The 27,269-nt window shown below is 36.4% G+C and overlaps 3 protein-coding genes across 3 annotated transcripts; all 3 read left to right on the top strand.

The window, feature by feature from the left end:
• The first annotated feature begins 4,518 nt into the window (after positions 1-4,518).
• On the top strand, positions 4,519-5,469 carry LOC118665485 (olfactory receptor 5L1-like). The gene has a single exon (XM_036326931.1). The coding sequence runs from the start codon at positions 4,519-4,521 to the stop codon at positions 5,467-5,469; it is 951 nt and encodes a 316-aa protein (XP_036182824.1).
• Positions 5,470-10,223: 4,754 nt separating this feature from the next.
• LOC118665484 (olfactory receptor 5L1-like) lies at positions 10,224-11,174 on the top strand. The gene has a single exon (XM_036326930.1). The coding sequence runs from the start codon at positions 10,224-10,226 to the stop codon at positions 11,172-11,174; it is 951 nt and encodes a 316-aa protein (XP_036182823.1).
• Positions 11,175-19,063: 7,889 nt separating this feature from the next.
• On the top strand, positions 19,064-19,999 carry LOC118665482 (olfactory receptor 5L2-like). The gene has a single exon (XM_036326929.1). It carries the CDS (start codon positions 19,064-19,066, stop codon positions 19,997-19,999), a length of 936 nt encoding a protein of 311 aa, XP_036182822.1.
• The last annotated feature ends 7,270 nt before the right edge of the window (positions 20,000-27,269 follow it).

Here is a 27,269-nt window from a genome sequence, read left to right as displayed (position 1 = left end):
CCCCAGACAGTGGCTGACCTTGCACCTCCTTGGAGATCCAAGAGCCAGTGTACCCAGTGGTCAATGTCAAACCATACCAGATTAAAACTCTACAAATCCATAAGTGACACACTCAAGGGGCAGACTCAGTGAGCACCAAAGCCTCACTGAAGCAAGTCCTGCCCCCTAGGTGTCTCCTGTGCAACAGATCCTCCAGTGTAGACACAGATGGTCACCACAGCCAATTGGCCTGGAGGTCAATTCCTCCCAGTGAAACAACAGCAATCAAGGGTTAACTACAACAAGACTGTGCAAGCAGCCCACAAAGGGATGCACCAAGAGTGTCCATCTCAGGTGGCTGGGGAGGCTGAGCCACTGGGCCCTATAGAACACCTACCACACAAGGCCACTCTGTCAACTCAAGGAGACTAAACAGATACCCAGTACATAGAAACAAACACAGGGAAGTAGCCAAAATGAAGAGACAAAGAAGCAAGTCACAAATTAAAGAAATGAATGAAAGCAAAATACTGGATATAGAGTTCAAAACTATGGTTATAAGGTTACTCAAGAATCTTCTAGAAACCTCTGAGAAATTTAGTGAGACCCTCAATGATATGAAAAAGGACCAATCAGAAATTAAGCATACACTGATGAAATAAAAAATAATATACAGAGATCCAACAGAAGACTAGAGGATCCCAAGAATCAAGGCAAAGACTTGAAATATGAAGAAGCAAAAAACACCCAACCAGAAAAGCAAAAAGAAAAAAGAATCCAAAAATACGGAGATAGTGTAAGGAGCCTCTGGGACAACTTCAAGTGTACCAACATCCAAATTATGGGGGTGTCAGAAGAAGAGAGAAAGCAAGATATTGAAAACCTATTTGAAGAAATAATGACAGAAAACTTCCCCTTCCTGGTGAAAGAAATAGACTTACAAGTCCAGGAAGTGCAGAGAACCCCAAACAAGAGGAATCCAAAGAGGACCACACCAAGACACATCATAATTAAAATGCCAGGGGCAAAAGACAAAGAGAATCTTAAAAGCAGCAAGAGAAAAACAGTTAGTTACCTACAAGGGAGTACACATATGAATGTCAGCTGATATCTCAACAGAAACTACGTAGGCCAGAAGGGAGTGGCAAGAAATATACAAAGTGATGAATAGCAAGAACCTACAACCAAGATTACTCCATCCACCAAAGCTATCATTCAGAATTGAAGGTCAGATAAAGAGCTTTACAGACAAGAAAAAGCTAAAGGAGTTCATCACCACCAAACCAGTATTATATGAAATGCTGAAGGGTATTCTCTAAGAAGAGGAAGAAGAAGAAAAAGGTAAAGATAAAAAATTATAAACAACAAAGTGACAACAAATACATATCTATCAACAAGTGAACCTAAAAAGTCAAATGAATATAAAACCTGATGAACAGAACAGACTGCTAAATGTAATAGAATCAGAGGCATGGAAAGGGAGCAGAATCAGGGGCATGGAAAGGGAGCAGACTGACAATTCTTACGGGGTGGGGGGAAGTGGTTGTGGGGGGTGCAGGCAAAGATTGGACAAAGAGCTTACACCTATGAACGAGGTCAGTGTGTGTGTGTGTGGGGGGGGGGAGTGTTTGAAGGCCTTGAGTGGGGTGGGAATTGGGTGGAGGGGAGCTATGGGGGGGAAAAGAGGAACATCTGTAATTATCTGAACAATAAAGATTAAAAAAAAAGAAAATAGACAAAAAAATCTTTGGTACATTTACATAATGAAATACTATGCAGCTGTAAAAAAGAAAGAATTCTTACCATTTACAACAGCAGGGAGGGACCTGAAGAGTATTATGCTAAGTGAAATAAGCCAGTCAGGGAAAGATGTGAGATGATCTCATTCATTGGGGAATCTAATGAACAAAATGAACTGATGAACAAAATAGATCCAGAGACATAGAAGCATGGGTCAGACTGACGTATTCCATAGGGAAGGCGGGGGTAGGCAATTGGTGGGGAGTGATTAACTGGGGAACTTATATGCAATAGGTTATAACATATAACGAGAGCCCAAGAAGTGTGAACTATTAATAGTTTTCTGAACAGTACATTATCTCTTCCCTAGCATTTCAAGGTAATCTGTGTGGCTTTAGTCACTGTACCTTTCTGGAATTTTGGTGATTCTGTAATATTACAAGAAAGAGGGAATTAATAAGAAATATTCCTGTGATTTCATTATGGCAATGTGATCTGTGACCCACACATATGACACTAGGATGGAATATCATACAGCACCATGAAATCTGGAAGGTGACTTGTTTGCTTTCTAACACTTATTTCACAAATTAGGGCATTTACAAAAGTTCCTGATGATATTCCATAGAGATTAATTATATGTCTGATACCACATGAAGTGCTAATTGAATTTTCATTTATTTTTTTTTAGCATAAATGACTAATGATAGAATTGGAACTAAAAGGACCCATTCCTCAGGGGTTAAAATTACAGTTGAAGTCTCTGTGTTAAAATTACATATAAGTCTCTAACTGTGTACTACATTTGTCCTAACATCTCCAGCAACAAGAGGAACTGCCTGTCACTCAGGTTTGTTAGCTGGAGCTGGGGAGGCTCTGGTTATTTGAAAGTGAAAATGAATATATTTCCCTAGCACACAATTATGTAAGATAAGTCTAACTCATTTGGCTTCTACTTAGAGAATGATTTCACAGATCACATTCCTGTGCACTTACTGATTCAAATGTCTGTTTATCTTTTAGTATTGAGAGACCATTGATAGTTAAATTAGAACAATTTCCTCTAGAACACCAAACATTGATGACTTATGTGAAAGAATACAGAGGAAACAAATGGTATTCTCTCCCTCTCTCTCTCTTACTCTGTCATTTTGCCTTTCTCCACACCAATTTCTTTCATGGAATTGAGAGCTCCCTAATCGTCACCCTAAATCTGAGGGTTGAATTAATGTGTCCCCCGAGTTGGGGAAAAAGGAAGTGTAGACTATCTATGCTCAGTAAGTGAAATGAATTCCTTTACATTTGTTTTGTGTTTAGCATAAACTAGTTTCTTATTATCAGCCTAGTACATTAGGAAGAAGTGTTTGCAAGCTGATTTTCCCATTTTAACTCTGAAGTGGGCTAATAATTCAGGTTTTGGGGAGGTGAAGTAATGAGAAAACAATGACTTCAGCAAGGTGATTTGTTTACATTTCTTTAAAATTAGTGCAAGTGATGGAGAAAATACAAGGTTATTTTTTCAGTCCATATTGTCTTTACTCACTTTTCATTATATATATGTGTATGAACTCATGGGTATACTCCTCTATGAAGGAGGGCAGAGAATAAAATTTCTCACCTTCCATATGACTTTTCTTTAAGGACAGGTCTGAATGGTAAATTGGACTCATAGAATATACAAAGTAACTACTTTCCCCAACCAACTACTAGATAACTTGGGAAAGTTTTCCCTTTTCTCTTTCTTAATGTGGGTAATGTGATATCATATGATGTTTCTATCATATGTATTCACACCTCAACACATATATTTTATTTAAATCTATATATATACACCAAGTGTACTATTTTATTTTTTAAAAGACTAACCATCTTCACAATGTCATTTTAAATGCTGCATCATAACTTTCTACCTTAGATACAATATAATGTACTTTAAAAATTACTCTATTTTGACATTTTTCCACATTGTGAATATAATGCCACAATGTAGTTTTCCACAACTTATAAATGTAATTAAAGATTTCTTACAATATCATAGTAAAAATAAAATCTCTCATAAATATATCATGTAGCTTTTATTATTGTCAGGGATAAGGATATATGTTGCCTAATTGCTTTCCAGGAAAATATATACAAGAAGTTATACCTTTCTGAGTCATTATTGGTATTGATCACTACCATTGTAATTAATTAAGTCACTTTGTTAAACTGACAAGCGAAATGATGATGGATTTCAGTACATATTTTAAATCTCTTTTTTAATTTTGCATAATTAAAAATTTGGAGTATACATGAGCCACTAATCTCAGAGATTTGTCACATTTCCCAACAAGGGAACTATACAGGACCTCGCCTGCTAAAACCTATGGTACTGAAAGACTGACCTAAAAAATGTTAGTGCATATTACTTAGGATCACAGTAGCTGTGATCTTACTTGAACAGAATTTATTACATTTTTTCAGGGAACAGGAGTTGGTCTAATGTGTTTTCAAAGTATATCATTGGATCTATTTCAAAGACCATCAAAACACCTAAGTTAATTCATCAACTCAATTTCTTGTGGTAGATAACACTTGGGAATCACTCAGGTGTCTGCTGATGCTTTAAATCTGATCAGTGGGATCTCCTGAACAATGAATATTTTGAATGATTTGACAATTATATTTCAAATACATTGTGTTTGAAATCAGTTTTATATTTTTCTTAATTGCATAGAAATATGTGTTTTCTTTATTATGTCCATTTCAGAAGACACACAAAACGTATTATTTGGTTTTCTAAACCTGACAGATGTGGAAATGGGGGAGGGGAACTGCACCTCTGTGACAGAGTTCATTCTTCTTGGATTATCTGATGTCCCTGAGCTGAGAGTCTTTCTCTCCCTGCTGTTCCTTCTGATCTATGGAGTCACGGTTCTGGCCAACCTGGGCATGATCGCACTGATTCAGGTCAGCTCTCGCCTTCACACTCCCATGTACTTTTTCCTGAGCCACCTGTCCTTTGTGGACTTTTGCTACTCCACGATCATCGTGCCAAAGATGCTGTTCAACATGCTAACCAAGGATAAAACCATCTCCTTCCTGGGATGCCTGGTGCAGTTTTATTTGTTTGGTGTTTATGCAATCACTGATGTCTTCCTGCTGGCCGTGATGGCCTATGACCGCTTTGTGGCCATCTGCAACCCACTGCTGTACATGGTCACCATGTCCCGGACTCTCTGTGTGGGGCTGGTGTCTTGCTGCTACCTCATTGGAACTGTATGTGCTCTGATTCACTTGTGTTTAGCTCTTGAGATCCCATCCTTTAGATCAAATGTGATTAACCATTTCTTTTGCGATCTGCCTCCTCTCTTATCTCTTGCTTGCTCTGATGTCTCTATGAATGAACTGCTCATATACGTTATAGCCACTTTCAATGAGATCATCACCATCGTGATCATCCTCACCTCCTACTTGTTTATTCTCATCACCATCCTGAGGATGCACTCTGCACATGGAAGACGCAAAGCCTTTTCCACCTGTGCCTCCCACCTCACAGCCATCGTTGTTTTACAGGGAGCAATCCTTTTCTCTTATTGCCGGCCCAGTTCTGGCAGCAGTGTGGATACTGACAAAGTGGCTTCAGTGTTTTACACTGTAGTGATTCCCATGCTGAACCCCCTGATCTACAGCTTGAGGAACAAGGATGTGAAAGAAGCTCTCAGGAAAGTGGTGAGCTCCAAAATATTTTCCTGGAGAATATATTCTTAGTAGGACCAAGGGCCCCATAATGGAGGCTTGTGTAGGGGTGAATTGGTTGGCTGCTGTGTTACCGAGTGGATGGAACAGCCAGGGGGCAGGCTTTTATCAGTGAGGTTTTCACATTCAATTTTCTTTGTCTCCGCAATTGACCCGGGTCTGTTTGAACACATTTCAAAATTTTCAGCTTTGCTCTTTGCTTTTATTCAATCTGAAAAAAGATGGATCTCTTACCCTTTGAGCCAGCCTGGAGAGACCTGGAGAGTATTGTGCTGGAACAGACTGTGGAATCTCAGAGGGAAGGTGGGGGAGGGTGGATGGGAAGAGATAAACCAAGAAATTGTATGCATATATAAATAACCCAGGGAAACAGACAATAGAGTGGTGGAGCCTGGAACTGGCTAGGAGAGATCAAGGGGGAAAATGGGGACATATGTAATACTTTCAACAATAAAGGTTTAAAAAATAAAATATTTTAAATGGTTTTGGGTGTTGAACTGTTAAGACCCACATATTTTGTTTGCTGTAAAACCTTCATAAGATTAATGGAAAACTCTTGAGAAACAGAATTGCTGACCTATTATGGAAAGTATGATTCATTTCAAAATGGAATTCCTCTTATTTTACAGTGAAGAATCACTTTTGCCAGTTTATGCACAGAGTGAGATTTCCATATGTTTGTATATTCTGTTTGTTGTTCACTGCTTGCTTCCTTTATTATATTTTTGTTGTTGTCATTGCCGTGTCTAATGTCTTTGGAAATTCAGAGATTAATATTTAAAAAATAGAGACACTAATAATAATTATTTGTCAGAAATGTTGGCGAAATTAAGTTACATGTCATGTGTAAAGCACTTAGAACAATTTATGGCACTTAATTAGTTCCCTGTTTCTGTCTCTGTTCCTCTATTGAATCATAGGCCATCTTGTTTTAGTAAGCTCTATTTTGTAAAAATTGCTGTTTGAAATTTTCTACTAAAATGGTCCCTTGTTCTATAAACATGCTTGCTCACATAATAGGAAAAAAGAGCTCCCTCATCTGGTCCTGCAGGACCTGTTTACTTAAGCAGTGCTCACATTTTGGAAAAGCCATAAACCATACAACCCTTAGACGGAGTTGTCAATACTGGTGCCAGAGGAGGCCTTGAGATATAGTCTCAGGGCACCATCCCAGCGGATAGTTTTTTTTTTTTTTGAAAAGCCTGTGAAAGGTCCGGAAGCCCCATTCCATATTTGGGAGACAAAGAAGCTAGAAAGATATAAAGGGAAAATTTCCTCCAGGTTAATTTGTTCAGACTTTGAGAGACAACTCCTCTGAGACTGCTAGTGTAATAAAGGCTCAATATTAATATGGCTTATTGATTAAGGTGTCTTCTGTTTAGTGTGCTGATTTATAACATAACACTATCTGTCTCAGTGTGCATGTGTGTGTGTATATATATATATATATATGTATATAAAATGTACACATGCATTTAATAACCATGGTCATGTGGGTCAGTATTTCTGACTGTGGCCTTTTTAATCACTTTATTTTTTTACTTATCATCATGCTTATTTTACAATTTGTGGATCAAACACTTATTGTGACTTATAGGTGCATTTCAGACTTTGTTTATGTTCTTTTTTTATTTTTGCTGTTGATAAAATAAATGACCTTTGTTTATCCTTCCTTTATGGATCTAAATTATATTTCTTCATTCAATCCTGATTTATATGCACTATAGGTAATTTATTTGTCCTTTCATTATGTTTATGTAAATTTCTACACTATATTTACAAATTTAATGAAGCTTTTCTCCTGATATCTATAGTAATGTTAGAAAACACTATGCTTGAGTTTACAAAAACCAAGGTTTGTGACTTGATTCTGAATTTTAAAATTTGTCTAGTAATTTAAACTTTTTCATTCCTCAGTCTTAATCATTGAACAATAGTGATAACCTCTCAACATTATGCTGACATTATTATTTTTAAATATATTTTTATTGATTTTAGAGAGGAAGGGAAAGGGAGAGAGAGAAACATCAATGATGAGAGATGTCTAGTCCGCCCTCCTGCATGCCCCACATTGCATGCCCCACACTGGGGATCTAAAGAAATGCCCATCAGCAGATGAGTGGTTAAAAAAAGCTTTGGTACCTTTACACAATGGAATACTATGCATCTGTAAAAAAGAAAGAACTCTTACCATTTGCAACAGCATGGAGAGACCTGGACAGTATTGTGCTAAGTGAAATAAGCCAGTCAGAGAGAGTTATATACCACACGATCTCACTCATATGTGGACTCTAATGAACAAAATTAACTGATGAACAAAATAGATCCAGAGACATAGAAGCATGAGTCAGCCTCATGTATTTCATAGGGAAGGAGGGGATAGGGAGTCAGTGGGGAGTGATTAACTGGGGAACTTATATGCAATAGGTTATAATATATAACAAGAGCCCAAGAAGTGTGAACTAGCACAAGTGCTAGTTTTCTGGACAGTGGGTTATCTCCGTCCTAGCATTTGAAGGGAATCTGTGTGGCTTTAGTCACTGTACCTTGCTGGAATTTTGGTGATTCTGTAATATTACAAGAAAGAAGGAATTAATGAGAAACATTCCTGTGATTTCTTGATGGCATGTGATTTGTGACCTGCACATATGACACTAGGATGGAATGTCATATAGAACCACGAAATCTGGAAGGAGACCTGTTTGGTTTCAAACAATTGTTTCACAAATTAGGGCATTTACAAAAGTTCCTGATGATATTCCATAGAGATTAATTATGTGTCTGATACCACATGAAGAACTAGCTGAATTTTCATTTATTTTTATAGCATAAATGACTAACAATAGAATTGGAACTAAAGGGATCCATTCCCAGGGGTTAAAATTACAGTTGAAGTCCCTAACTGTGTTAAAATTACATATAAGTCTCTAACTGTGTACTACATTTATCCTAACATCTCCAGCAATACGGAGGAACTGCCTGTCACTCAGGTTTGTTAGCTAAAACTAGGGTTTGGTTACTTGAAAGTGGAAATGAATATATTTCCCCAGCAAACAATTATGTAAGATAAGTTTAACTCATCTGGCTTCTACTTAGAGAATGATTTCACAGATCATATTCCTGTGCACTCACTGATTCAAATGTTTGTTTTTCTTTTGGTATTGAGAGACAATTGATAGATAGTGAAATTAGAACAATTTCCTCTGGAACACCAAACATTGATGATGTATGTGAAAGAATACAGAGGAAACAAATGGTATTCTCTGCCCCCCTCTTTCTCTCAGTCTCGTTTTGCCTTTCTCCACACCGATTTCTGTCATGGAATTGAGAGCTCCCTAATTGTCACCCAAAATCTGAGGGTTGAATTTATGTGTCCCCTGAGTTGGGGAAAAAGGACATGTAGACTACCTCGGCTCAGTAAATGAAATGAATTCTTTTAGTTTTTTTGTGTGTTTATCATAAACTAGTTTCTTATTAACATCCTAGTACATTAGGAAGAAGTGTTTGCAAGCTGATTTTCCCATTTTAATTCTGAAATGGGCTAATAATTCAGGTTTTGGGGAGGTGAAGTAAAGAGAAAACCATGACTTCAGCAAGGTGATTTGTTTACATTTCTTTACAATTAGCACAAGTGATGGGAGAAAATACAAGGTTATGTTTTCAGTACATATTGTCTTTACTCAGTTGTCATTACATATATGTGTATGAACTCATGGGTATACTCCTCTATGAAGGAGGGCAGAGAATAAAATTTCTCACTTCCATATGACTTTTCTTTTCTTTACCAGGTTTGAATGGTAAATTGAACTCATAGAACATACAAAATAACTACTTTCCCCAACCAACTACTAGAGAACTTGGGAAAGTTTTCCCTTATCTCTTTCTTAATGTGGGTAATGTGATATCATATGATGTTTCTATCATATGTATTCACACCTCAACACATACATTTTATTTAAATCTATATATATACACCAAGTGTACTAGTTTATTTTTTTAAAAGAATAACCATCTCCACAATGTTATTTTAAATGCTGCAACATAACTTTCTACTTTAGATACGATATAATGTAGTTTAAAAAGTGCTCTATTTTGACAATTATTTTTCCCACATTGTGAATATAATAAACAATGCCACAATGTAGCTATGAATATTGTTTTTCATAATTTGTAAATGTAATTAAACATTTCTTATAACACCTTACTAAAAATGAAATCTCTCATAAATATGTCAGGTTGCTTTTATTATTGTCAGGATTAAGGATATACATTGCCAAGTTGCTTTCCAGAAAAATTTACGTAAGAGTTATATCTTTCTGAGTCATTATTGATATTGATGACTGCCATTATATATAATTAAATCACTTTGTTAAATTGACAAGTGAAAATGATGATGGATTTCAGTATATATATTTTAAAATATATACTGAATATATCTATGTCAAAGTCCATCAAACACATAAATAAATTCATCACCTCAATTTCTTGTGGTAGATAACTGTTGGAAATCATTCAGGTTTTTACTGATACTTTAGATTTGATCAGGAAATTCTATGATACACTGCACACTTAACATTTAGAATTATTTGACAATGGTATTACAAATATGTTGTATTTGACATCAATGCTATGTTTTTCTTCACTGGGTTTGACATTAATGTGATATTTTTCTTAATTAAATATAAATATGTGTTTTCTATATTATTTCCATTTCAGAAGACACACAAAACGTATCATTTGGTTTTCTAAACCTGACAGGTGTGGAAATGGGGGAGGGGAACTGCACCTCTGTGACAGAATTCATTCTTCTTGGATTATCTGATGTCCCTGAGCTGAGAGTCTTTCTCTCCCTACTGTTCCTTCTGATCTATGGAGTCACGGTTCTGGGCAACCTGGGCATGATCGCACTGATTCAGGTCAGCTCTCGCCTTCACACTCCCATGTACTTTTTCCTCAGCCACTTGTCCTTTGTGGACTTCTGCTACTCCACGATCATCGTGCCAAAGATGCTGTTCAACATGCTAACCAAGGATAAAACCATCTCCTTCCTGGGATGCATAGTACAGTTTTTTTTATTTTGTGTGTATGCAATCACTGAGGTCTTCCTGCTGGCCGTGATGGCCTATGACCGCTTTGTGGCCATCTTTAACCCACTGCTGTACATGGTCACCATGTCCCGGACTCTCTGTGTGGGGCTGGTGTCTTGCTGCTACCTCAGTGGGACTGTGTGTTCTCTGATTCACTTGTGTTTAGCTCTTGAGATCCCATCCTTTAGATCAAATGTGATTAACCACTTCTTTTGTGATTTACCCCCAATCTTTAACCTTGCCTGCTATGATGTCTCTGTTAATAAGCTCATGGTGTTCATTATGGCCAATTTCATTGAGATCGTCACCATCATGATCATCCTCACCTCCTACTTGTTTATTCTCATCACCATCCTGAGGATGCACTCTGCAGAGGGAAGACGCAAAGCCTTTTCCACCTGTGCCTCCCACCTCACAGCTATCATTGTCTTACAGGGAACAATTCTTTTCACTTATTGCCGACCAAATTCTGGCAACAGTGCGGATACTGACAAAGTGGCTTCAGTGTTCTACACAGTAGTGATTCCCATGCTGAACCCCTTGATCTATAGTGTGCGGAACAAGGATGTGAAAGAAGCTCTCAGAAAAGTGGTGAGCTCCGAAATATTTTCCTGGAGAATATTTTCTTAGTAGGATCCAGGGTCCCGTAATGGAGGCTGGTGTTGGGATGAATTGGTTGGCTGCTGTGTTATAGAGTGGAGGGAACAGTCAGGGGGCAGGTCTTTATGCTTGAGTCTTTTTCATTCAATTTTCTTTGTGCCTCCAAAATTGACCCAGGTTTGGAGGAACACATTTAAAAATTTGCAGCCCCCATGTTTGCTTTCATTTAATCTAAATGTTTTAAATGGTTTTGCTATTGGACTATTAAGACACACACATTTAGTTTGCCATAAAACCTTCCTAAGATGAATGAAGCACACTTGAGATACACAGTTTCTGATCTATTATGAAAACTATGATTCATTTCAAAATTGAATTCCGCTTATTTTACAATAAAGAACTACTTTTCCAGTTATGCACAAAATGAGATTCTCATATGTGTATATGTTCTGTTTGCTGTCCATTTCTTATTTTATTATGTTTTCGTTGTTGTCATTGCAGTGTCTAAATTTTTTGGAACTTCAGAGACTCATCTCTAAAAACTGGAGACATTAATAATTATTTATCAAAAATGTTGTGGAAATTAAGTGACATGTCATGTGTAAAGCACTTAGAACAGTTTATGGCATATAATTAATTCTCTGTTTCTGTCTCTGCTGCTCTCTCTGTCTCAGTGTGCATGTGTGCACATATATGTATATACAATGTATATATACATTTCATAACCATTGTTATGAATGGCAGCATTTTGGACTATGGCCTTTTTATTCACATTATCTTTTACTTATCATCATGCTTATTTTACAATTTGTGGCTTAAATTCTTACTGTTACTAGTAGGTGGATTTCAGCCTTCGTTTTTGTTTTTTGTTTATATTTGCTTGTGATGAAATGACCTTTTTTCAAAAGATCAGAATTATGTTAGAAATAATAAATTTAATTGTTCACTTTGAAGCCTCCATAGAATAAGGAAGCTATTTTTTCTAAGAACCTGGTTACATAGAGAGTGGACATAGTTATCAGAGTCTTAGATCTCCCCCAAACCCTTCTCCAGAGGCCCACGGGGGCTGTCTTTTCTATTAGCAGGTTTGTTTGCAGGTCTGAGAAAATATGGATATTCCTTTTCATGAAAGGTATCTAGAAAATGTTGTAGGTTTAGCCATTTTTCATGGGAAAATCATTTTGACAGAATTTTTAGCCACTGAATACATTAAGTGTCTGGAACAGAGAGTGTACACTTTCTACAGTGCTTTGCCCAAAGGGTTTGGCTTAGCTAAGGACCTGCATAGTCATGTCCCAACAACTGTTTCCTGGGAGTGGGAGAAAGAAGGACCTGAGACTTTTTAGGTATACGTCTCTCTGCTTCTTTAAATTTTTGGAAGAGTTGTGCAAAAGAGAATAGGCAAGTATTTAAATAAACTTGAATTGAAAGGAAGAAAATGAGCCTCTGGAGAAATCGAATAAACAGGACCAGCTCTAAATATGATTTTAGAGCATGGAATATTATTTTGGCTCCCAAAAGCAAAAAGAAAAAATACAAAGAAATTATAAGGAAGAATTTTTAGATACCACATTTCCCAGATTCAAAGATAGTACAGATATTTTTAAATGTTTTTATTGATTTTAGAGAGAGAGAAAGGGAGAAGGATAGACAGAGATAGAAACATCAATGATGAGAATCATTGATTGGCGACCTCCTGCACATCCTATGCTGGGGATCGAGCTGCAAACTGGTCAGTGCCCTGACTAGGAATTGAACTGTGACCTCCTGGAGCATAGGTCAACTCAACCACTGAGCTGCACAGGCTGGGCGATAATACAGATTTTGAAATCCATATAATAACATCATTTGAGAGATAAGCAGCCATGATATTTAATTTGCACATCTGTTTTAAGTCAGAAGAAACATGAAAATCTACCAGAAGTAAGAAAATAAGGCAGCAGTTCTCAACTACTGGCTATTACGCACACTCCAATCACTGCCCCAAGAGTCAATTGACAATGTTTGGGGATATTTCTGATGGTCATAGTGGAAGGACCAGAGGTGAGGGTACCACTGTCATCTAGTGACTAGAGGTCAAAGATGCTGCTATACAATGATAACTTGCACAGGGTAGTTCCCCATAACAAGGAGTAATTCAGCACAAAATATCAATGAATATGAGGTTGAGAAATTTTGAAAAAGGACATTAAGAAAGAATTTTATAATAATAAGAATTGACTGAAAAAGATGACCTTCTGATTGATTCATAAATCCTTAGATATTTGAACAAATTGGGCTATCAAGATTTCTCAATGTTATATGGGTCCCTTTGGTGTTGGAACTCCTAGAACCACCTGGTTTGAGGTTGCAGAACCAGAGATGACCTTAGCAGAAATGTTAGTCTGAGAAAGAAGACTGCATTATAAGGGAATATGACGGACAGAATTCCTGGTTTGTGTGACCTATCGTACTAAAATGAGGACAGTTCTAGGTGAACTGGGATGTGTTGGTGACCATAACATTCTGAGTGCTAGATATTGGTTGCCAGATTTAGCAAACAAAAAATGCAGATTACTACCATTAATTTGAACTCCAGATAAACAAGGAGTATATATTTAATATGGTCATGCCCATACAATATTTTGAACACACTTATTGCAAAATTTCACTGTCTCTCTGGGATTAAATTTTAACTTGGATCCTACCTGGACACCAGTTTGAGAAATCACACCTTTCTCTCTCTCTTAAGAACTCCCTTATCATAAACATCTTCAATGCATTAACTGGATCAATTTCTGTAGTTTCATTGCATGAAGTTTGTCTTTAAAATGGTCAAAACAATAAATAAGGAAGTGTGAGATAATCATTTCAAAATAAAAATGCTGATGTGACAATTCAGTGTGGGTCAGGGTCTAGCTTAGAGAGATGGGTACATGCTAGGAATTCAGAATTCTGTGTTATTGTTGTAAGTTGATTATCTAATATTTATATGTCATTAGACAAGTCATGACTTCTTCAGGTTTCTGTGTGCTCACCTGTAGAGAAATGCAGTTCAGTAGATACTTTGTACCAAAGATAAATTATTATTTACTTTTATATTGGCTCTATTTAGTCAAAAAGAGGAATGATGACCTGGTATTTAAAATATGATATAAGTAAGTATACAGACTATTCTTTCTTTGTGTCACAACATATGCACATATTTTTATACAGAAATTAGCTCTAATTATAGAAGTTATTTCATTAGTAATTATAGAACCAATAAAACATTATTTTATTTTCCTAGACTTTTCCTTGCAGAATTCATAAATTCAGTGAGATTAGAATGTCTTACATAAGGATTTGATTATATGTACCACCTAAACCACTCAAATTTATAACTATTACATGTGTAAGTCTTTAAAATTACATTTCAGAATAAGAACATAATTACATTTTATAATTTTTGAAAAGGTAATATTAACTAGTAATCATTGTATGGAAGTTTAGATGTTCCTGTCTTGGATACTTAACACTGATCAGGATTTAACACAGAGTATTTTGTTTCATCTTATACTCTACACAGGAGAGAATGAAGCATGTTTCATGTGTCAGTCATTCACCATAATATATTATTTCCAAGATGAATTTTCAGATCCTACCATTAAGAAACATGTTTCTGGTAGGGAGCAACATAGCTCCTGGGGCCATGTTCACCCTATTTGGCTTCTCAGATTACCCAGAAATGAAGTTCCCCTGTTCCTGGTATTTCTGGCTATCTACAGCTTCAGTGTAGTAGGAAATGTTGGAATGATTATGATAATCAAAATTAACCCCAAACTACATACTCCTATATACTTTATTCCAGCCACCTCTCGTTTTTGAATTTCTGCTATTCTTCTGTCATTGCTCCCAAGACCCTGGTGAACCTACTTGCAAAAGACAGAACCATTTAATTTTCAGGATGTATGGTGCAATTCTTTTTCTTTTGCACCTTTGTAGTGACTGAATTAATTCTATTTGCTGTGATGGCCTATGCCTGCTTTGTGGCCACTTGCAACTCTTTGTTCTACACAATTGTATAATGAGCAGGTCTACAGGTCTGTTCAACCTCAGCACCATTGGCATTTTGTACTGGATAATCTCTGTTGTGATGTACTATCTTGTGCAGTGCAGGCTGTTTAACAAAAGAACAGTACTTAATACCAAAATTACAAAACATTGTGTTTTCCTTGGTGTAAGGTAGATGATGTATTACTGTAATGCCATTGATAATTAAAAAATAAACAGATTAATGATTTGTTGATTTTGACAAAGCTACTAATGCTATTTATTTCAATAAATGGTGAGGAATAATTGACTATTCATATGCAAAAAAACCTGAAATCTATACTTCACACCATATACAAACATTAATTCAAAATGGACCATAGGCATAAATTTAAGAGCCAAAGGCACAAGTTATATATCTGATGGGAGGTTTATATCCATAATATATAAAGAACACTTACAACTAGAGCATAGAAGTCAAACAGGAAAAATATTTGCATAGACATTTCATCAAAGAAGAATGAGTTTAAGGTACTTCAATTGCAATCCCCTTTGCCCCCGCCCCCCCAAAACAAAAACCTAGAAACTTTAAAGACATCTTTGAAAACAATAACATTCCAATTATTCTTTTAAGCTCACTGGGTAATCCACGAAATGGGCTGGTGAGAGGCTTCTTTTTAATTGAGGAAGATGATGTGGGAATGGAGAACAAGAATGTTTCCTCAGCCTAGGATGTTGTCACAGACATGTCAAGTTTAGGAAGATACTATATGATATTTTAAAATATAAATATTGATTTACTTAAAATTATTTTTTTACCACACACTCCTTGTAAGGTTTATGTGTACACTCAGTGACACTCAGTGATTCACATAGACCAACAGGTCACTGTGGCCTACGTTGACAGCAGACAGTGAGAGAAGTGCACACCCAGAACAGATCACTGAAGGGGTCCCAGTTCATGGCTCCTGCGTTGGACATGCATTAAGGAAATGCAGCCTCAGCACTGCCTCTGAGTCTGTTCTTTGCTCCTTGCAGTCACAGGGGTGAAAAACCAGAGTTGCATGGGGCCTTTTCCTGCGATGTATTTAGAGTTTTACAAGTTACTACTCAGTGCTTGTGCCCCCATCATCTCCTTTGTAAGAGAGACCTAGAAACAGGCTTGTTCTCTTGATTGGTTATCACGATCATAAAATGAGTCAATCTTGTATAATACTTAGAATAGGTTCTAACATAGAACAAGAGCCTAAGAAGTATGAACTATTAATAGTTTTCTGACCAGTAGGTTATCTCCTTCCTAGCATTTGAAGGGAATCTGTGTGGCTTTAGTCATTGTACCTTGCTGGAATTTAGGGGAGTTTGTAATATTATAAGAAAGAGGGATTAAAATTAATGAGAAACATTCCTGCGATTTCATGATGGCATGTGATCTGTGACCCACACATATGACACTAGGATGGAATATCATACAGCACCATGAAATCTGGAAGGAGACTTGTTTGCTTTCTAACAATTGTTTCACAAATTAGGACATTTACAAAAGTTCCTGATGATATTCCTTAGAGATTAATTATGTGTTTTATATTACATGAAGCATTAATTGAATTTTAATTTATTTTTATACCATGAAAAATTAATGATAGATTTGGAACTAGAGGGATCCATTCCTGAGGGATTAAAATTACAATAGAAATCTGTAACTGTGTTAAAATTGCATATAAGTCTCTAACTGTGTATGTACTATACTTTTCCTAACATCTCCAGGAGGAGATGAACTGTCTGTCACTCAGGTTTGTCAGCTAGACTTAGGCTCTGGTTAATTGAAAATAGAAATTGATATATTTCCCCAGCAAACAATTATTTAAGAATATATTTAACTCATCTGGCTTCTACTTAGAGAATGATTTCACAGACTATATTCCTGTGCACTTACTATTCAAATGCTTTTGTCTTTTAGTACTGAAATACAGTTGATGGTGAAATTAGAACAGTTTCCTCTGGAACACCAAACATTGATGAGTATGAAAGAATACAGAGGAAACAAATAGTAGTCTCTCTCTCTCTCTCTCTCTCTCTCTCTCTCTCTCTTCCTTTCCATCTCCCTCTCTCAATCTCTTTCTACCCTTCTCCATACCAATTTCTCTCATGGAATCAAGATTTTATAAAGGAGATCCCTAATTGTCACCCTAAATATAAGAGTTGAATTTATGTGTTCCTGTGTTGGTCATAGTGAATCAGAACGTGTAGACTATCTCTGCTCAGTAAATGAGGTGAATTCTTTTATATTTGTTTTGTGTTTAGCATAAACTAGTTTCTTATCAGCCTAGAACATTAGGAAGAAGTGTTTACAAGTTGATTTTCCTATTTTAACTCTGAAGTGGGCTAATAATTCATGTTGGGTTTTTTTTAGGGTGTTTTTTTTGTTTGTTTGTTTGTTTTTTTAGGGTGTGTGTGTCACGTAATGAGAAAACCCTGACTTCAGCAAGGTGATTTGCTTTCACTTCTTTAAAATTAGTTCAAGATATGGAGAAAGTACGAAACAGGTTATGTTTTCAATCCAGAATCTCTTTACTTGAGTTTTTTTACATATATGTGCATGACATCAAGTGTATACTCCTCTAGGAAGGAGGGCAGAGAATAAAATTTCTCACCTTCCATATGATTTTTCTTTAAGGACAAGTCTGACTGGTAAATTGAACTTATAGAATATACAATGTAATGATTTTCCCCAAAATTAGAGAGAACTTAGGAAAGTTTTCACTTACCTCTGTCTGTATGTGGGTAAAATATTTATCTTTTAAGGTTGTAGCCAAATAAAAGTGATAACATGATAATTCTACCATAGGTATTCATACTTCAACATATATATTTTATTTAAATCTATATATATATACACTACATGAATTAGGCTATTTTTAAATAACCATCTTCACAAGGTCATTTCAAATAACTTGATAACTATTTGCCTGAGATACAATATACTGTAGATTAACAATTGCTCTATTTTGACAATAATTTTTACCATAGTGAATATAATAAACAATGCTGCAATGTAGCTATGGATATAGTTTTTAATAATTGTAAATGTAATTAAATATTTCTTATAATCCCATACTAAACATAAAATCTCTCATAAATATATCACATAGCTTTTATTATTGTCAGGGTTAAGGATATGTTGCCTAATTATTTCCAGAAAAATTTCTACGATAGTTATATTTTTCTGAGTCATTATTGATATTGACCACTACCATTATATGTAATTAAGCCACTTTGTTAAATTGACAAGTAAAAATGATGATGGCTTTCAGTATATATTTTAAATGCCTTTTTTTCATTCTGCATAATTTCCAATTTCAAGAGTACTCATGAGCCACTAATCTCAAAGAGATTTGTCACATTTCCCAACAAGAAAATGGTAGAGAACTTCACCAGCTGAAACCTTATGCTACTGATAAATTGACCTAAAAATATTAGTGTATATTATATAAAATCACAATAGCTGTTATCTAACTTGAACAGAATTTACAACATTTTTTATTTTCAGGGAATGGGAGTTGATTTCATGTGGCTTCAAAGTATATCCCTGGATCTGTATATAGACTATCAAACACCTAAGTTAATTCATTAACTCAATTTCTTATGGTAGATAACAGTTGGGACTCATAAAGGTTTCTGCTAATACTTTAAATTTGGTCAGTGAGATCTGACACACTGAACGATTATAATTATTTGACAATTGCATTTCAAATATACTGTTTGGCATCAATGTGATATTTTTCTTCACTGTTTGACATCAATGTGACATTTTTCTTAATTAAATATAAATCTGTGTTTGCTTTATTCTTTCCATTTCAGAAGACACACAAAACGTATCATTTGGTTTTCTAAACCTGACAGATGTGGAAATGGGGGAGGAGAACTGCACCACTGTGACAGAGTTCATTCTTCTTGGATTATCTGATGTCCCTGAGCTGAGAGTCTTTCTCTCCCTGCTGTTCCTTCTGATCTATGGAGTCACGGTTCTGGGCAACCTGGGCATGATTGCACTGATTCAGGTCAGCTCTCACCTTCACACTCCCATGTACTTTTTCCTGAGCCACCTGTCCTTTGTGGACTTTTGCTACTCCACGATCATCGTGCCAAAAATGCTGTTCAACATGCTAACCAAGGATAAAACCATCTCCTTCCTGGGATGCATAGTACAGTTTTTTTTATTTTGTGTTTATGGAATCACTGAGGTCTTCCTGCTGGCCATGATGGCCTATGACCGCTTTGTGGCCATCTGTAACCCACTGCTGTACATGGTCACCATGTCCCGGACTCTCTGTGTGGGGCTGGTGTCTTGCTGCTACCTCGGTGGGACTGTGTGTGCTCTGATTCACTTGTGTTTAGCTCTTGAGATCCCATCCTATAGATCAAATGTGATTAACCATTTCTTTTGTGATCTGCCCCCTCTCTTATCTCTTGCTTGCTCTGATGTCTCTTTGAATGAACTGCTGCTTTACATTGTAGCCACTTTCAATGAGATCATCACCATTGTGATCATCCTCACCTCCTACTTGTTTATTCTCATCACCATCCTGAGGATGCACTCTGCACAGGGAAGACGCAAAGCCTTTTCCACCTGTGCCTCCCACCTCACAGCCATCGTTGTCTTACAAGGAGCAATCCTTTTCTCTTATTGCCGGCCCAGTTCTGGCAGCAGTGTGGATACTGACAAAGTGGCTTCAGTGTTTTACACTGTAGTGATTCCCATGCTGAACCCCCTGATCTACAGCTTGAGGAACAAGGATGTGAAAGAAGCTCTCAAGAAAGTTTTGAGGAGCTCTTTTCTTAGCTAATTCAGGGTTTCATCAGAGATCTTTAAAGAGAGATTAGTGGGATGAATATTACAGAAAAGCAAAAGGAGGGATTTTACATGCTAGAGATCTATGCATGCTTTCTTGTTTTCCATGCTTCTGTCTTATTAAAACCATATTTTAATAATATATTTTTGCCTGTAATTATTTTTTGATCAATAAATTTATTGAAATTTGTTGGTGTGACATCCTATATAATAAGGAGCTAATATGCTATTTAGACCAAACGGCAGAACAATCGTCTGGATGACCTTTGGGACAAAGCTGGGGCTGTGAGGGGCTGTGAGGGGCTGCGAGGGGCTGCGAGGGCCGCCAAGGCAGCTGGGGCTGCGAGGGCTGAGCCCCTTGCACGAATTTTATGCATTGGGTCTCTAGTTGGTTAATAAAATTATATAGGTTTCACCCTAGTTGGTTTGGCTCAGTGGGTAGAGCATTGGCCTGTGGACTGAAGAGTCCAGGGTTTGATTCCAGTCAAGGGCACATGCCTGGGTTGCTGGATAGATCTCCAATAGGGGGCATGCAGGAGGCAGCCAATCAATGATTCTCTCTCAACATTGTTTCTATCTCTCTCCATCTCTCCTTCCCTCTCCCCTCCTCTTTGAAATAAAAAATATTTTTAAAAAATCATATAGGTTTCAAGTGTACAGTTCTGACACATTATCCTTTTGCCCACCACTCAAAGTCAAATCTTGTTCCATCACCATATATTTGACCCCCTTTACCCTTTCATACACCCCACACCTCTCCCTTTGGTAACTACCATGCCGTCTGGATGTCTACAAGTTTTTGTTAGTTTTTCTTGTTTGTTCATTTGTTGCTTTCAGTTTAAAGCTATATCTTATTATTTTTATTGGCTAGTTCAGCTGTATCTGCTCAGCTTTGCTGCTGTTCTCCAATATCTAATTGCTTTGAATGAGTTTTGAGTGTGGTATTGTTAGCATGAATTTTTTGTTTTGAGATAATATCAGTATATTTCTAGTAAAGTGCACATAGACACATGTCTTTATCATCCTTGATGAATACAACTATTTTTATTAAACTGAATTCACTCTTTAACATGGCATGAGTATACATTTGTCTCATATAATGTGTTTTCTCAGGAAAATTTGAAGTGAATTTCCTATATGTTTATGGGTATTTGGGATATTACTTTTCAGTCATTTATAATTATTTTCTTTTTTAGTACCCTTTCTATTGCAAGATTATAATTTTAGGACTTTTAAAAACTTTTTTTGCAAAATAGAGATAATAACGCTCTAATATAATAACATTTTCATAAAAATTAAATGCTGTATCTTAGTTCTTAGCATAATAGATGGTATAACTGTTTAATACATTATCTGCTGTTATTGCTAGTTTTGACTCTTACCTTTTGTTCTCTCTTTTACTTTAATACTGGATTAAGCAAGTAGATCATGCATTTGATTCCACACATTTTTAAAGATTTTATGTCTTTGTTAATTTTTAAAATTTACTCTGGCTGAAATTATTTTAAGCATTCACTATATTTTCTAAATCTATTATATTCTAAACCTATTTATTAATTTCCTATGGCTTATGAATAAAATTACTGCAAATTTGGTGGATTAAATAATAGATCTGAGTTCTCTTATAGTTCTTGAGTTCATAAATTTGAAATCAATAGCATTGGGCCAAAATCAAGGTGTCAGGAAGACTATACCACTCTCTCTGGGGCTAGGGGACAATCCTTTATCTATTTCAGCTTCTGGTGGCTGCAGACAGCCTTGACTTGTGGCCAGATCTTTTCTTTTTTTGTGGGGGGTGTTAGGTTAGGTGGCTCAAGAGGCGGCGCAAGAAATAGAGTCCAGTGAGTCAGAAAAGAAAGGAAAGGAAAAGGTTTATTCTGCGTCCCCGGGAGACCCACGTACCCCAAGGACAGGGCACGTGGATTCACGCCAACAGGGAGGGGGGCGCTTTTTTTATACTGCGGTTGGGTGAGGGGCGGGGACATGAGCTGAGGAATTCTCTGCTGCAGGGAATGGGCGGAATATTCAGGACGAAGTTCTTATCTGTGTGGGGGTATGTGAATTCAGGGAGAAGAAGCCGGCATCTGTGTCTGGCACCTTGATCTGTGAGAAATTCCAGGGGAAGTCCATTATCTTGTCATGTCTGCATGTATCCGATCCTGGCCTCTCTCCGACCTAACAGGGGGGGGGGGCATAGCAAAGGTGGAAATTTAATGAAGAACAAGTACAGACTCCCACGTGGGGAAAGGGAAAGATTCTCACAACACAGACTCCACGTGGGAAGGGGGGAAAGAGTCCCCCGTGACCATATCATTTTAATCTTTAAGGCTAGCATCTTCAAACCATTCTATGTTCCAGTTTTAGTAGATCTTTTTGTTTGTGTTTTTGTGTTTGTGTGTGTGTGTGTGTGTGTATGAAACAACATTTTGCCTCTCTATTCTAAGGACATCTGTGATGGCATCTAGAGAGCACCCGGATAATGAAGAATAACCTCCTCATCTCAGTGCCATTAACCTAATCACATCTCTAAACAACCTTTTTTTTTCAAATGAGGTGACACTTTCAGGTTCTAGGGATTAGAACCTGAAATATATGAGGGTACATTTTAAAGCTTAACGCACCCATCTGTTTAAGGCTAAATCATAATGTACCTTTCCTATGTTTCTGCAATGTTAATGCTTCATTTGTTTCATTACTTTTTAACATATCCTTTGGTATTTGTTATTGTCCATATATTTATTAAGGTCCCTTATTCAATGCAATATAATAAAGAAGAGCACTTGACCTGAGATTAAACACCTGGGGGCCAATTCAGATCTTGATGAGTTATTTTGAGGAAGATGCTCAAATTTACTTAATCTTGGGTCTCTCAAATATAAACTGGGGATAACCTGCCAGCCTCAAAGTGTTTTTGTTAATCCTCACTAAAGGATGTTTTCCATTGATTTTTTTTCCTTTTTTTAGAGAGAGAGTGAAAGCGAGGAGGGGAGGGAGAGAGAGGAGAGAGAGAAACATCAATGTGAGAGAGCCACATCAATTGGCTGTCTCTCACACATGCCCCAAGTAGGGCAGGGAACCTGCAACCAGATAATGACCTTGACTGGAATCAAACCCATGACCCTTCGGTTGGCAGGCCAACACTCTAACCACTGAGAAACACCAGCCAGCACTCAAATACTTTCAATGGAGTGAGATTTCCCACATCACCTATGAGAATTTGCATTTTAAGATGAGAGGAGAAAATAGTTTACCTTTGGTCTTCTAATTAGAACAGTGTTTTCAACCTTATTACTTGTGACATTCAGGACCAGACAATTCTGGTCTATAGGATTTTTTCCTGTGCATTCAGGGGTACTAACAGCATCCTTGGCCCCTACCCATTAGATGCTAGACCCACCCTTCGTCTCATTTATTCTTATCAAGCAAAAATGTCTCTAGACATCGTCAAATCTCCCCTAGAGAGCAAATCCTGATCTGGCGTCACTAACCTAGAATGTGTAAATATGCTTGAGTTCTAGTCTCTCAGAGGAACCTTCAGTGTTGAACTTCTCTGTATTTAAGAACTCTTTATAGCTAACCAGGCCCTCAAATTTTAGCCAGTTGCTCTCCAGAACCTATTATGTCCTTTTCAGAGATCTTTGATTTTAGGGCTTTAGGGGCACAGAGTTACTCTTACTTTAGCATGGATAATTATTGGTCTCCATATCTTATGAAGATGTAGGCATACTTTTGGTATCTAAAAGCTGGCTGTTTTGTTTTATTAGCAAAAAAGAAGTCACATTATATTCAGCGTCACAAAACCTTGGAATGTCAGATTTCTATTTTCTTCCCAAAGTTTCTTTATAGGTAACACTCCCAGTTGTCTGGGAATAGCCAAGGAACTCTGAGTGCTCCTCAGACATGTTTGAATAGCAAGAACATAAAAGTTTCCCATTTCTTTTAGTGATTTTACTTTACATATATAATCTGGCTACTCCCTTACTTGCAAACTATAGGAATTGATATAGTATTTATCATCCCCTTACTAATTGCAGTTCAATTTCCTGGTGGGCACCCAGCCTCTCCTGTTCTTGGTGAATCTTTGTTTTTGCACCAGTGGGATTTGGTGAAATGTTCATGGCTAGCCATTGAAGACCCAGTGATTGCTTTCTGAGTGGACACTAGGGTACTAGTGATTTAAGTGTGGGATTTTCCTGGAGTTTTTGGGAAAGAAGAGTTTCTTTCTTCTGAGATTAATCCTCTGGAAAGATAGAAGCTTAAATTTTTCTCCTCATTGGGTACTTGTCAAAATCTTTAATGTTCCATTGAAATTATCCTTTTCTCTGTAGAACACTGCCTGACATAACATATTCACACAGTAAATGTATTTATTGAATGCAGACTCTGGGGTCTATTCTGGCCTTGGGTAGGCAGAATTCTGTTTCAACATGATACACATATAACACATACCAGAGTTATTGACTTTGTTTGTAATTGGGTTTTCATCTACATGTTGACTTTCAAGATCTCTAATTCTCAACAACCTGACAGATACATTTTTGCTTCTTTCCCAGCAAAATGGGATTTGGTCAAGTGTTCATGGCTAGCTATTGAATTTTTGCATCATCTTATCATATAGCATATTCTGTTGTTTCATAAATTGCTTTGAGCTGGTTAAATCAAATTAGATGCAAATATCATAATCCAATTTTATGTATAACAATTTACTATTTTGAGAGCCAATATTTTTGGAGACACTCTCAAGGTGTAGAAAAACACATTGCATCATTTCATGTTTGTTTAATCAGCTCCTCAGTAGAACTGTCTAATTGCTCACATAAATTTTTCCACTGGGATTTGGATATCAGAGTGTGTGTTCCTGGGATTTGATGTGAGCTCAGAAAGTTAATTTCAAAGCCTCAAAGCAAAATATAAAAGGTCTTGCATTATCTAAGGGAACCATAGCCTTCCTAAAGGAGGCACAACTTTCTTCTTCTACCAGCACAGGCCTACCCAAATGGATTATAACAAATTTGGCAATGGTCAATTTTTAATCTTTAAGTCACACAATTAATTTTTCCAGTAAAAATTGAACTGATACTGACAACAGTGTAGTAAGAAGGTGAGTGAAAAAGATAATGACCTGGTAAGTGTTCTTACCTTAACCCTAGGATATAAGAGCTTAATGAGGTTTTAGGTGCTAATCTTCTTATAGTCACTTACTTTACACATAGGAAACTGAGGTTTTGAGAAAAAAATCCTGGGATAACACAGCTTTCAAATCATGAAGGTATTTTCAACAAAAACAATAGAGTAACAACTAAAAAGAAAAAGCATGTTTAATATGTGATATTCCTAAAACAATGCTCAGGATTATTGGAGGGGATTTAAAGAAGAAAGGAGACATCAAAGCTATCACAGGGAGTAGAGAAATAAACTTTATTATACATTTTAAAATATTAGATTTAACATGTAGGATGTAGTTTGGGATGTGGACCAAAAAGAATTTGCTATTGTTCAGACCAAAATCCTACCTCACTTAGTAAGCTGAAGTGAGAAAGTGGAAACCAGTGCAGATGCCTGGAAGGAAACATTGAAATGAATGAAGGAAAAGAAGTAAAAGTAGATACAGGGCAACATTTTTGAGGATGAAATTGACTTCAGTGTTGCTATGTGCTGACAGTTTATGAGAGAAATATTATTAATAATAGTAAAAATTAATAGCAATAATTAATATCTTAATTGACATAAGTAGTCAGAATTCAGTGGTGCAAAGTTGAAGATATTAACTCAGAGAGGAGGGACACAATTTTCCCAGAAAAGGAAAGGAGGGAGAGAGCAAATTACTGATGAATTCAAGTGCTATACAATGATAATATGAGAAAGTTGAGGATAAACTTATTTGGTATTCTATATTTTCTCCACAAAATAGAAATTATTTTCTGGTAGTGAGAAAAAGGTCATAGAATGAGACTTAAAAAAAATATGAAGGTTTGCAATAGTTATTAAATGAGGGAAACAAATGTGTATAATATGAAATGTTAAAGAACAATTATATATAAATATACATAATATAAATCATATATATACACACACACATACATGTGACTTAAAGTGGTGAATTTTATATAATTATAAAATGAACATGTGTCAAAGATTTTACTTAATTCATTGGTTTAAAAGATAACTCAAAGAATTATAGATCAGGCATTCTACAAATAAATACAAGATTGGCTTTTTGCACAGTGGGGGAGGGAAATCAATTGTCTACATTGGACAAACTGTGCATGTCTATAGTCAACTATCACTTGAGTTGCTATCAATTATCTACAACTTACAGATTTGTAAACTAGAGCAAAGACAAAGAAAGGCAGATATAATTCAGAGAGGTAGATAGAAAAGACTTTTCAACATCTTTCACCATTTTTCACTATAGACAACATAGAAACATTCCTGGATATCATTATCATATTGCCTGGATTGAATTTAATGGATTTGTAAGCATGGGGGTTTCTCTAGCTATATTCCATAGCTCAGATTCCAGATAAAATAAAATGTCTGAATTGACAGAATTGCTAGGTTGCCAACTTAGAACAGAGAAATCACAAGATGCTGAGGATATGGAGGCTGGAGAAGAGAATTTAACACATAATTGATAAGAAAGGGACTGTTGTTCTCCTATTATAGATCATGAAACTGAAACTCAGTGATTAATTGGCCTGTCTAAGGTTTCACAACATTAGGTGACAGAGCTAGGAATCAGCCACTTTTATAACTAATTCAGAACTTCTTTCTGTTAACAGTGGATTTCAAACAACTCTAAGGAGTTCCTTTGTTCTTTAGAAGCGAATGCAGGTCTCAAGGTGAGAAATATCTTTACCTATAAAAGGCTTCACCTCAAACAATAATGCTTTATCTGTTGTGGAAATAAAAACAACACAAATAAAAACAGAGGCTATTTAGTCAGAGTTTGCTATGTAATAAAGTGGTTAACTTCTATTACTTGACATTGGTGGAAGATGAGGGAGTTGAAGAAAATAAAAGAGGGAAGCCCAGATTTAGAGTTCAATAACTGGTTTGATGGTGGTGCCATTTAATGTGGAAAATAGCTTTAATTTTATTAACCGATGTCACACCAATAAACTTAATGGCAAAAAGAGAAGTGAAATGTATCAATTTAATAAAAAAGAAAATCTATGCATTATACTACATTAACTGTAGAAATGCCTAGGAGATATCAGGATGCTCAAGTAGATTTAAAATTACTCTTCTATTTATTTTGATCA

This window comes from Myotis myotis, unplaced genomic scaffold (assembly GCF_014108235.1).
Source record: "Myotis myotis isolate mMyoMyo1 unplaced genomic scaffold, mMyoMyo1.p scaffold_m19_p_10, whole genome shotgun sequence".
In the NCBI taxonomy this organism is placed as follows: Eukaryota; Metazoa; Chordata; class Mammalia; order Chiroptera; family Vespertilionidae; genus Myotis; species Myotis myotis.
Note: the sequence above shows the minus strand (reverse complement) of the source record. Positions and strands in the feature narration are given on the sequence as shown.

What these genes read in the sequence shown, in the direction of transcription:
- LOC118665485 (XM_036326931.1), top strand. Translation starts at nt 4,519, where the DNA reads ATGGGGGAGGGGAACTGCACCTCTGTGACAGAGTTCATTCTTCTTGGA.
- LOC118665484 (XM_036326930.1), top strand. Translation starts at nt 10,224, where the DNA reads ATGGGGGAGGGGAACTGCACCTCTGTGACAGAATTCATTCTTCTTGGA.
- LOC118665482 (XM_036326929.1), top strand. Translation starts at nt 19,064, where the DNA reads ATGGGGGAGGAGAACTGCACCACTGTGACAGAGTTCATTCTTCTTGGA.